The 12730-nt window shown below is 35.9% G+C and overlaps 1 protein-coding gene across 5 annotated transcripts in view; it reads left to right on the forward strand.

The window, feature by feature from the left end:
• The first annotated feature begins 261 nt into the window (after positions 1 to 261).
• Positions 262 to 12730, forward strand: part of LOC105144601 (acetylcholinesterase) — a 38306-nt gene continuing 25837 nt past the window's right edge. Inside the window, exons 1-3 of one of the 5 annotated variants that reach the window (XM_087415107.1) lie at positions 262 to 401; positions 9191 to 9552; positions 11239 to 11469. In XM_087415107.1, the coding sequence (XP_087271233.1) occupies positions 9204 to 9552; positions 11239 to 11469 (580 nt within the window). In that variant the 5' untranslated portion in view covers positions 262 to 401; positions 9191 to 9203. Of the gene's footprint in view, positions 402 to 2060; positions 2664 to 3045; positions 3380 to 6642; positions 6662 to 9190; positions 9553 to 11238; positions 11470 to 12730 lie in introns of those variants that run through there. The other 4 variants (XM_087415110.1, XM_087415109.1, XM_087415108.1 and 1 more) reach the window with 4 other exon arrangements.

A 12730-nucleotide genomic window follows, 5' to 3' on the forward strand; every position in this document is an offset into this window, starting at 1 on the left:
GTTTATTTTTTGTCGCTGCTTTTATTACTGCATTAATTTGTCGTTACTTGTAGAATTGCAATATGTGTTTTCCTCACTGTTTCTCTCTCTCTCTCTCTCTCTCTCCATCCATTTCTCTTTCTCCCTCATCTCCCTTTCAGTAATAATCCGTAAATAACGAGCTCGTGGTCCCCGCGCATTCGTCAGCATTTCGCCCTTCATTTCCGACACACCCTCGTTCAATCAATCGCGTTGTGTGCTGTGTTACAGAGACGAACGATGCTTCACGAATGAAGAATGTAGACGAGACAGGGGGAGGGCAAGCGGATCTGCCTGTCGCGGATTCGGAGGAGGACATCGCCGCCGTCTGAAGTCTAATCACCTCGAGCCGCGTCGAGCACCTTCCTCGCGTCTTCCTCGCTGTAAGTATCGGAAAAGAAAAAAAGTAAAAGACAAGTGCGACGAACAGGGAAGCGATCCCCGCGGCGAAGAGGGTAGAGGGTGGAAGCCAACTTGGAAGCTAACGAATCCGATTTTCAGACGGATACGCGAACGTAACTTTATTTGTCGTACTTTTTATCGAAGAAACGAAGTGATTTCGAGAATATAATACTTTCTGCGTTGCTTATCTTTATATTTGTATTTATAATATTTCTACTAAAAAAATAAATTCTCCAAACTTTCTCGTAAATATTCTTTAATATTATTTATGAAACACATATCTGCATGCTCTACTTTTAGTCCACTTTTTAATATTTACTTTTTAACGACAGACTCGAAATCAACTTTTTTTTTAAACATTGAGAGACCAAAGTAAAAACGATTGATAAAAGTTCTTTCGCAAACTCAACTTTTGGGGAAATAAATAAAGTTACAAAACTACTTCTCTTCATAGATTCCAAATAAAGTTTGATGAAATTTATATTTAGATATTTATATTAAGATATACATCACTAAAAATTCAATTGATAAACGATAATCATTGATCTCTCATTTTTGCCGGAGGAAAGTCGATATTTAAGTTGATGGAAAAATATTTATAGTTAATTTTTTAGAGATGACATCGTCATTGTTAAAAAAAAAACAGTTTCTTACTGCTTTGGTTAAAAAATAACTTGTAAGGATTTTCGATATTCGCATCTACTTATAGCCTTTCAAGCAGGAGAAATATATTTCAGTGTTTAATGTTATAATATATTTTTATCTTTAGTTCTTAACTAATTGGTACAAATCCTGAATTTTTGAAAGTTGAATTGTTTAACATTTTTAAGACAAAGAGACTTTAGAATTAAATAAGTCTCCATCATCCGTTCCAGAAAATTAAAAGAAAAACTTTAGATACGAATATAATAATGGACCATGAAATTATACAGAAACTCAAGCATGATAAGCAATGTTGTCAAAAATTTCGATATTTTAATCAGACTCAGCATTTGACCCAGACAGCACAGAATATTTATGACAAATGTTTATTAATATTCATTTTTTGAAATGTTATATATATTATAGAATTTTACATATTTTATATAAAGCTGTATTTTAAATATTATTAAAATATAGATGAAACAAATATTTATGATAAATATAAATAAATTTAATAAGTACTTTTTATTTAAATTATGCCTTATCAAATATTTCCATAGCATTTACTACAAGATTTACAATAAATATTTCATAATATTTATAATAAATGTTTATGATCTGTGCAATTTAAAATATTTGCCTATAAAAATATTTGCAAAATATTTAAAATAAATCTTATGAATATTTATAAATATTTTGTAAATATTTTATAAATATTGTGTGCCGTCTCGGGAGTGTCCTATACAATTTTAATAATCCAATGAAATTATTTGCAAGTTATCTGCATTTAAAGTTAAATTTAGATACTTCAACAAAACCGTTCTTTCCGTATACATATAAATTAACAAGAAGAATCCAAATCTGCCGACGTAACGTAAAGAAAATTGAATTGTTTGACACTTTGGAAGAGAGAGAGAGAGAGAGAGAGACAGAGATTTTATATACAATTAAGCGAGTCTCCAATAAACCCACCGTTCATTCCGGAGGATTAAAAGAAAAACTGTGTCTTCGGCGGAGAGGTGTTATTAAATTTGTCCGTTCGTCTCGTACGAGGAGAAAATTTTGCATATCGAGTCGAGGGTTGGCCATGCAGAATCTGGTCTCTCTGCATGGCGAACGACATTCGGGCTCGACGTGTCCGATCCCCGCCCGATCGATCTACGCGCTTCCAGCCGCGGCGGCTGGCCGTGGATCACGTACCCTACCTATATCGTACACGCGATAACGTATAATGCTGCCGCAGTGCCAAGGGAAGTAACTAGTCGCTTCGTGGACTCTAATGCGGCGTCGGGCCTCGCGCTGTCACTCCCGTAAACGCTCGCCAGCCCGTCGTCGTCGTCAGTGCTTTTCGTCGACGGGGCGCGTCCCGTTTCCCGCGTCGTCGAGACGGTCCTCATTATTGCGACGCGATATCGATAATAATCGATCCCTTCGCGGATCTTTCGCGGGCGGCCGCGATTCTAATTGAATAAGTATCATAATTTATAAGTATCGATAAACGGGACGGGAGAACGCCGACAAAGAGAGAGAGAGAGAGAGAGAGAGAGAGAGAGAGAGAGAGGGAGAGAGTGTCGCGCGGCGAATATTGTTGAAAAATCTCGGTGAGTCTGAAAACAGAGAAAGAGAGAGAGAGAGAGAGAGAGAGAGAGATTCTAATTCGTGATTTGTTAATTTGTTCTGACTTATTTTCCTTTCATTTAATATTTCATAATTTTTTATTGATTTTTTTTTCTAAGAAAGTCAGAGCATCTCTAGAGATTACCGATTTTTTTCATCTAAATCGTCGAAACTGAAACGTCGTACGCGCACGAATCGTATGATTTGAGTTAAACGTTAAATCGGACGCAATTAATGTCATTCGATTATTCGAACTTGATGTTTAAATTGAAGCCGATTACCGGTGCCGCTTGGGATTCGCTGAGAACCTTGGCGGCCTTGTTTCCGCCGCTGATTTGCCTGGGCGGAATCTCTATTCCGACTTCTATCGGCGTTCGTCTCGCATAGTGTGTGCCTCGCCACCGTGCGACCAATAAATCCTAATTTCACGACGACGTTTAATCTCGTCCTCGTGCGTAAACTTCCGCGTGCGACGACGTTCCCGTGGACGCGCGCCGCTCCCGTGTGACCGAGCGTACGTACGACCACGCACGGAACACGTAGAAGGAAGTTGCTAATCAACGTGGACCTTCGTGTGGTAACTAGAGAATACTATCATCCTACTAATACCTCCCCCTGCCCCTGCCCTAACGTGCGTACGTGAGACGGGGAAAGAGGTGCAGAAAGGGAGAGGGACGCTGAATCGTGTATTGAACACGACGTGCGTATACATGTATATTTGCGTAATTATTTGTATAATTATTTACATTCTTTAATCCTACCGAACGAAATCTCACCCTAAAAAGCGAAAATTTAATCAGTTTGGAAACTGAATGGCTGAGTTTTCGATCTTCCAGAGAGTGAGATTTCGTTCTGAGAAATTTTAGAGAGCACATTTAGTTTATGCATACTACAGTCGAAAGTTTGAGATTAATTGAAAGCGTATATAAAATAATTATTTTGTTCATTCCTTTGTAATGAGATGAAAAATAATGTAGTATTCGAAAGTTCTACAAAAATACTTTTTACAAAATTATTTTACAAGGAAGACACTGTGAAGTATTAGACTTTTTTTTGTTAAAGTAGCTACTCTTATTATTTAGATTAACAAAAAAGTTTTTTTTGAAATTAACGTTCAAAGAGGAACTTTTTTTTTAAATCTTACAGTTTTTCTTGTAATTCATTATTCATTGCATTCCTTGCCTCAAAATATAATTGTTTCAACACCACTATTGGCTTTCCTGTTCTGTAAAAGTTAAAGTTAATAAGCTTACGTTAATCATAACTGTGTAAATATAATAGGGTTTACTTTTAAATTAAGAAGAAATATAAGGGATTGAGAAAGGCAAAATCGGAATTTTAATATTTCACTGGAGTATTCATAGATTCTATTCAATGTATGTGCTGAAGAAAAGCTACAAGCATATATAATATTTAAGCGTTCCAGTGAAAATATTATATAATTACAACAATAAATAAAAAGGAGCAGATAGCCACATGACAGGATGTCAGTAGCGAAAGTCATATATTTAAAACATAAGCTAACTACTCCTTTATTTATTGTTTATAATTTATGCCACGTTGTTGTGAATTTAATTATATATAAATTTCTGAATCATGTATAAATTTCTGAATATACTATCGCACTTATATCATATATATATATATAGGTACACCTTTTCAACGTGTGATAATACGCAGAAATTTGTTATGCGGAGCTACGATATCGTATTTCCCATCGATAACTGTATACAAGATATAATGGATACTCCGCTTCTCCCACATTATTCTTTAACAACAGATTTCTTGGCCGATTTGAAGTCGATCTTTCCTCGAAGACGAAAATATGGAGGCGTCGACAATTCTCGAGTTATCGCAAAATGAAAGTCTTTACGAATTCAAGTCCCTGTTTAAATGGAGGTAAAAGAAAGAATACTACATCTCAGATGGAGTTTGCTTTGATGGAATTTTAATTCAAGGCTTACATGGAGTTACATAGAGTTACATTAGTAACATTATGTTAAAAATTTGAAGAGTCGTGATAAAATGATGAGCACCCACGACAGGTTCGCCGAGGAGAAATCGACTCGATATTAAGAAATAATGCGCGTGAAGCAGGATATCTTGTACTCTACATTACATCAGTCAAAGAGTCTGCCGTTAAACATTAACGAGAAGCAGAATATCCCACTTGAAATTTGTCAAAGTACACCTGCCGTTTAAATATAATGCATGATGTTTTAATCGCAAACGCAGCGCGGATCTGCAGAAAGAAATGTTTCATTGCGAGATCGTAAATGCGATCGTTGGCAGCGATCTGCGTTCAGCAGAAAAAACAATTTAGCAACTGTTGTAAGACTTTTTAATGCAGATTTGTGTTTCCACAAAATTGGAAACTAGGGAAATCAGAGAAATATAAGGGAAATTGAAAACGGAAATTACAAATAAGAGAATTTTGTAAAATTTTCTGGAAAATTAAAATTCTTGATTTTAAATAAGTTTAATGTATATTAAAGAAATTTATACATCACATCTACATAGTTTTGGGATACCAACTTAACAATTAAATGCAAGCAGCAACGTTAATAGTAATTAACATTCTATGTAAATTGCTCTTTCAACAAAATATTTGAAAGTTTCTAAATCAAGACAAAATACAAAAAATTTCAATATTATTGAAAGTATTAGGGAAAATAATGAAATTTTGTCTGGAAATCAGGAAAAAGTTATGAAATTTTAGTTAAGAAATTTGACAACCCTGTAATATGATTGTAAGATTCTCTAATATTCTTGCTCTTAGTTCCTTTTCCATTCTGAATCTAATTGTATAAGCCAATCACATTAAAGAATCTTACAAAGTTACTTTTTCTACTGGATGCAGTCATTTAAATTGCAAATAATGCTGCAACGTTACTGTAAGCTTGCAATGTGACGTCTCAGCGACGTGACGATGTGATGTATCATGTATTGACGTAACGTTGCTGCAAACACAATTACATTTTTCTTCATCATTCTCTAAATACATCATTCGATCTCTTCGAAATCGAAATCGATTAATCGCGTAATTTTTATACATTCTCCGCCATCTTCTTTGTCGCAGCCTGAAATCCGGGAGGGGTGTCAGATTCAATGTGTAGGGGAAAAGGCATTATGGAACCTCATTCTATTTTTAATATCCTGCAAACTTCCAATATTGCTGTAACCTTGTCAGAATTTTTCATTTGCATGGTTCTGTAATGCCCCTGCAATTTGCAGGATTGCGACGTTGCTGCGGTGTAAAACGTGAGCTAAAAAAAAAAAAAAAGCTTCGCGCTGTGCATGGGATAACTTTGAACCATCCACCGTTATCGAAGTCACGCGTTCGATGACATTATAGACCCTACGTTAAAAACAAAATCCTTTAATCTGTAATCTCGAGACGCCCTATATATTCCCGGGACTCTCTATTATCGAGAATATCAACGTGTCGCGCACAAAGTTTTTAAACCTGTATTCGCACGCGTGTGAAACACGTATGGGGTTATAATATTCAGTTCCTGAGGATGGGCGTGCAAAATTATCAGTCGTGGGAGAATATTTCTATCATCGCGTGAATTCTCTGAGTAATGAATCCGACGATTGTGAATAGCATTTAAGAGAAATTTGTGATGTGTAACTGCGGACAAAGAGGTGGCTGTAGAAATTCAATTTCTTCCAATTTGCAAAAGATTTAAACGACAAGCGAGGACACTTGTCGTCTGTCTGTCAGTTATATAACGACCTTATTATGATGTATCATGAATGCTTGGCGGAAGAAGCGCGGGAATGGAGAGAAAGAGAAAGACGAGCATGTACAGAACGAAAATGTCATTTAAACCTTAAACGAGATAAATCATTTGCAACAGCCGTTCCTACCTAATGACGCCAAAATTTCATCCACTCGTCTAATAATCATCCCAACATTTCTATCTGCATTTCTTCGAGGAACAAAATTATCGGTGCATTTTTATTCACGAGAAAAGCGGTAAGATTAACGCGTCTACTCAATATATTATTATTGAAATATTATTATATATGAAACTCTCTTTGGAGATGCTATTTCAATATTTTTTTCTGAATTCTAAAAATCACATTTTCATTCCCTTCCTTTCAGTGAAATTAATTCAAAATCGTTCAATTTAAATAATTAAACGCTGCTCTAACTCGTGGCTAATAATTCGACGTAAATAACGTGCTATTAAATAAATTAGCTTAGTTAACTCAAATAATCTCAATTACCAACGCGGTTTCTCTCTCGGATGCGCTGGAAACCGCGGCTTGAATTACGGTCAGATAGGGTTACTTTGTCCCTGGGGGGGTAATTTTGCGCCACGGCAGAGGACAATTTTCTAGGACGAGCGGGAATTTTTTTTATTCAGAAAAGAAGGATGCTCGACGGGAAATCTTTCGGAAATCACATCTCTGCTTGCTTTTAAATCACACGCGGCGAGTCTCGGTGGAGTTGATTTTTCCTCCGCGGTGGATCCCCTTCGAAATTAATAAATTCGCGACATACGTTATGCACCACCGCTGGAGCATTTTTCTCGCTCTTGCATTTTTCAGGCACCTGTTCAAGATAGAATAAGATGCGTGGATATTTCATTTCAGGCATGCTTACGTGTGCAGGGCACAAAGTAAGCAAAGTTGAAAATAAGTCTTATCCAATTGTTTTTATAAAACGCGTCCATGTTTTTGATGCTCGCAACGGCCGCGATGTATGAAGCTTTTCCTACACAGAAAAAAAGACTATTCCTCTGCAGCACAAAATTGTACAAAAGTTGCAGTAACACTGCATGTTGCTGCAATAGTGCAGAGATTTTGATATTACTGCAAATTCTATGTTGTATGGAATTCTATATGGAATTCAATTATAATATGATTATATATAAGCAAAAATATTGTGATCTTGTTTTAAAGATGTTTTATTGATTTTAATCTTGATTTGATTAAATTTGTATTTATATAAGATTTTTGATCGAGCACGTCTTAAGTGCAAAGTAATACAATACAAAGCAAGATTGTAATATTTTTGCTTATATGTGAGCATATTATGATTGATTTAAGAATAGTCTTTTTCCTGGGTAGAAATTCTCAAGTAAGATGGACACCATACGTTTAATTCGTTATACTTTTCAGGATCTACTTAAGAAAAAATGAGATAGATCATTCATAAAACAGAATGAAATATCTATTCTATCTTGAATATCTATTCTATCCTGAATAGGTCCTGAAACATATGGCTGACCAATCAGAAGTCGTTTAAACGGTGCCATTTCTTACTCGAGGATCTCTAGTCTTTTCTACCGCAGCGAATGCAGCTTTCGCGAAATGCAGCTGTTCCAGATTTATTCTCACGAGCGACGTATCACCTGTGTACTTTATGCTAATGTATTTACCAATAGCGTACCCGAAACAGCCATTTGTTATTCGCAAACGCATCCCGTCCAGCATCATTTTACAAATGCTGTATAAATTATACGATGGTTATGGCGCGAGTAGCGAAACGTCCCGGCGCTTAGAAACCGAATTTATCATCTGCCAGATAAAGAACAAGTTTCCGGTGAGGATTAACCCTTTCCAATTTTCTGTCGCAACATTTTCGACACTGTGCCTCGAGGTATACAGACAAGAATAATTGAAGGCTACACGTGGCTCGGCTCTCTCGAATAACCGCTTTTTAAACATTTTATACCATATAATTTGTTCATTTTCCATTCACGCTGTATACACATACACAAAGTCCATTTTAGGCGATCTATAATTCACGTGAGATTTCAAGATAGAATTCTATTTATAATTTTATATACCATGCATTTTGATATACATGTGTACATTTTAAAGCACATTTTATTTATGTGAAGATTCTCTGATTCTGTTCAAATGTTTATCATTTGTATGGCATATAAAATTAAAAATAGAATTCTATTTTAAATTCCGGCGCAAATTATAGACGGTCTAAAATTACATTTAATTTGTTCTAAACGAAAAATAATTATAATAGTTTCGCGAAGGAAACACATTGACAGAGAGAAGGAGACATATACTACGAACACACATAGATATTTAATTTTAATTTAATTTAATGTAATTTTTATTGATTGTTATTATAATTTCATACACTCTAAATTTCTTGCAGTGAAATCTCACTCCAAGAGAGTGAAAATGCAACATTCCCACTTTTGAAAAAAAAGTGAGAATATTTTACTTCTTGAAAAAGAATGACAATTTTCCCTTCTCTTAAAGTGAATTTTCTTTGAAGTAAAAATTCACTTCAAATGGAGTAAAATGTCACTAAAAAAAAGTGAGATTTCACTCCTTTGAAAATTCACTCTAAAAAGAGTGAAAATTGTCATTCTTTTTCAAGAACTAAAAGACGATTGTATTTTCACTTTCTTGGAGTGAGATTTGACTGCAAGAAATTAAGAGTGTAAGATATTTGTAGATACAATTCTCCCTCTCCACGTGCACGATAAATGATGGGCGAAATGCGCGCGATTTTTATTCCTTTTTGCAGCCGAGCAGGCACGATGTCGAGAAACTCAAGTTCCTGGCGAACCGGCAGACTGGAGGCCCTGCTGGTACTAAGCCTGTTCCTGCTCCTCGTCCTGCAGCCGGATCCTTGCCTCGGCTCGCCGTCCCACCGGAGCAGGCATCACGAGCACGAGCTGCACGCCGCGCAGGAGGCGTCGCACGAGGACACCAGGAGTTCCAGGTCGAGCGAGGAGCTCCCACGACCGGCCGCCCTCGTCGGCCACTCCGACGATCCGCTGGTGGTGCGCACCAGGAAAGGCATGGCCCGCGGCAAAACCATGGTCGCGACAACTGGCAAGAGCGTCGACGCCTGGTTCGGCATACCCTACGCCCAAAAACCCGTCGGTGAGTCCCGCGCACAAATTTATACATATTCGAGATTTTAATGGAGACGCGAGGACAATCCAAATAGCAAGGTGACGTCTTGTTGACGTTAAAGACATACTAAGATATTATTAAGACGTTATTTGACGTCATAGAATGTTTGTGTGCTATTTTGGAATGTTCCCAAATAGCACACAAATGTTCTATGAATCCTATATTTATTAAGAAAATTCCTATATATTCTATAAATGTACCAAAAACACTTAAATATTAATACGTCCATAGTACATTTGAATGGCACAATTATAAACGTTCTATGAATATTTATAGAATATTTTATATAACATTTTATAGAATAGAGAGAAGAACGAGACAGTCAGAATAATGTCATATTGACTAAATGATTAAAAAATGATTAAAAAATATATAAATTCAGATAATAATCGGTTAATGTAACGTTACTTGTAATCAGTACCTTGTAAATTAAGTTAAATTAACATGATTTTGATTTTTAGTTTCTTTGAGTATTTTTATATACGTTTGGGTTGATCTTGTCCGCAAGATAAGGCTAGCACACTGCTCATGTCCAGTTCATTAACTCTACGAATATATAATGAGGAACATTCTGTGAATGTTTTTATATTATGTGAATATGAATTTTTTAATAGAATATTTTACGTATATTCATAGAACATTCAATATAAATATTTCAACATTAAGAACATTTGTGTTTTATTAGAATACTCATAGAATATTTTGTGTTATCTGGGATTAGTGAGGGAGGATAATAGTTGATCAGACACTTTTCTCGTTCAATTGTGCAATGTATGACGGACAGATCACGCATATTTCTGTCCTTCATGTGTTGTCTCCAGCTGTCACATTTGAATACGTAATCTATCATATTAGTCTATGGTCTCGCAAATGAAGCGGGGAAAAGCGCAGGAAAATAACGCTCTCTCGGCCCAAGAATTGTGCTCGCAGTCGTGATCGGCTTAGGATGTAGTCAAGAGAGCGAGTATTCTTCGCGATAAAACGAATGAAAGATATGGGATGAAAAAAGTTTCGTTCAACCTCGACCGCGTAATCTTCGAAGAGAACGATATCTTTCAGATTCGCTTGGAACTTAGAGATTAATCTATGATAGTTTAAAGAAAGGAGGCCTTGTTCGTGAATTACACTGAGAAAAATGTTTTTATTATACCAACAAGAAGTACAAACACGACAAATTATGATTGTACGGATCAGAGAATTCTAATCATTATCATATTTTAATTTCTGACTACCTCGACAACGTAAATTGATAGATTTAAGGATGTATCATACATATTTAAAAAAAAATGTTTTATTTATAATTACATATAAAACATTTTTTTCCCGGGAGTAGATATGTTTTTAAATAATTAAAATAAAATAAGGAAATTTTCATTTAAACATTTACATTTAAATAATAATACATTTCAAATTGTATTGTTAAATATAAATATTTAACAATACACACAATACCTTATTGAACTATTGTTTCATATAACATTTTATATAATTTGTATATATGAATTCCTAACGTATCTGATTTATACCTTTCTGATTGAATCTACCAGAATCCCATTTAAATCAACCTATTTTCCAATGTAGATGATAATGCTGTATTCTCCAGGGTTAATTTCGAGAAAGAAACTCTTTCACTGGAGAATTTCCAATTCACAGGCCCGCTGAGGTTTCGCCATCCGCGGCCGGTCGAGCGCTGGTCAGGCATACTGAACGCGACCACCCTGCCGAACAGCTGCGTGCAGATCCTGGACACGGTGTTCGGCGACTTCTCCGGCGCCGCCATGTGGAACCCAAATACGCCATTGAACGAGGACTGCCTGTACGTGAACGTGGTGGTGCCGCGGCCCAGGCCTAGGAACGCTGCTGTCATGGTATGGATATTCGGTGGTGAGTTCCCAGTGATGAGAATCCATCATCTCTATTCATCCTCGAGCGTACAATCTAAGCGCGATTTTGTTGATAAGATCTCCGTTTTTCACGTAGGCAGAGGGAAATAACTTGAAAAAGTTCCCGAAGAGTCGTTTTATTTCTAAAAAAAAAAAACATGAGCAGCGTTGTCACAAATTCCTCATCTCAAAAGTCTATGATTTTTTCCCTGACTTTCAATGATATTTTGAAATTTTTTGTATTTTTGTTCTGATTTGGAAACCACTAAATATTTTGTTGAGAGATCAACTTACCATAGCATTGTAAATTATTATAATTAATATTACTAATGTTGCTTGCATATTTAATTGTTAAGTTGATCCCAATCTATAGAATGTCTCAAAACTATAGGGTGTGAGATGTGTATATTAAGTTTCTTTAAAACCAAAAATTTTTATTTTCCAAAAAAATTTTACAAAATTTCCTGACTTCCCCCTGATTTTCCTGATCGTTTTCAATTTTCTTGACGATTCCCCGATTTCCCTGATTTCCAGTTTTGTGACAATCTTGATAAGGCATTGCGACCTTTACATTCCTCACGCGACTTCGCGTTTTTTTTCAACAGTTGCAAAATCGGAAGCGTTCCTGAAAGCCATTTTGTCGAATCCTTTTCAACTCCGCCGTCACGATCTGAATGATGTCAGCGGGGCATTATGCTGCCGTTTATGCCAGTTATAAATCTGTGATTCTTTTATTGCCTTGTCACCATACGCTTGTTGCGGCCTGATTGATGCCTCTGTCAGCGGCTTACGTAGCAAAATAAAATTTAATTTCCGAACGTTCTTCAATTAGGGATATTTTTAGCTGTGACGCGCGACCTCACGCACACTAGAAGAAAAAAATCACCGAATAAATTGCACTATTAGAGAGTATCAAATGGTGAAATTACGTGTCGACACCGATACCTCAATACGTGAGAGAATTCCTGTAAATTAAGCAGTACAAACTTGCGTTTTTAAAAGAAAGTTAAAAAGCTAAGAGTAGGCACTTTGAAAAATAGCTCTTTGAAAAAGAGCTATTTTATCAAAAGTAAAATCCAAGTGGTACTATCTTTTCATTGAAGGTTTTCTTAATCCAACTCAAATAGTTGCAGCTTTAATTCTCTTTCAGAAATTATTACATAAGAATTATTATATCACAAAACTTAACTCAACTCAAGGTGGTTTCGGGAACTCTCTTTGAAACTCTAACATATCATGTCACAAAAATAAAATAAAATTAT

The sequence above is a fragment of the Acromyrmex echinatior genome, chromosome 17, assembly GCF_024713525.1.
Source record: "Acromyrmex echinatior isolate Ae372 chromosome 17, ASM2471352v2, whole genome shotgun sequence".
Lineage (NCBI taxonomy): Eukaryota > Metazoa > Arthropoda > Insecta > Hymenoptera > Formicidae > Acromyrmex > Acromyrmex echinatior.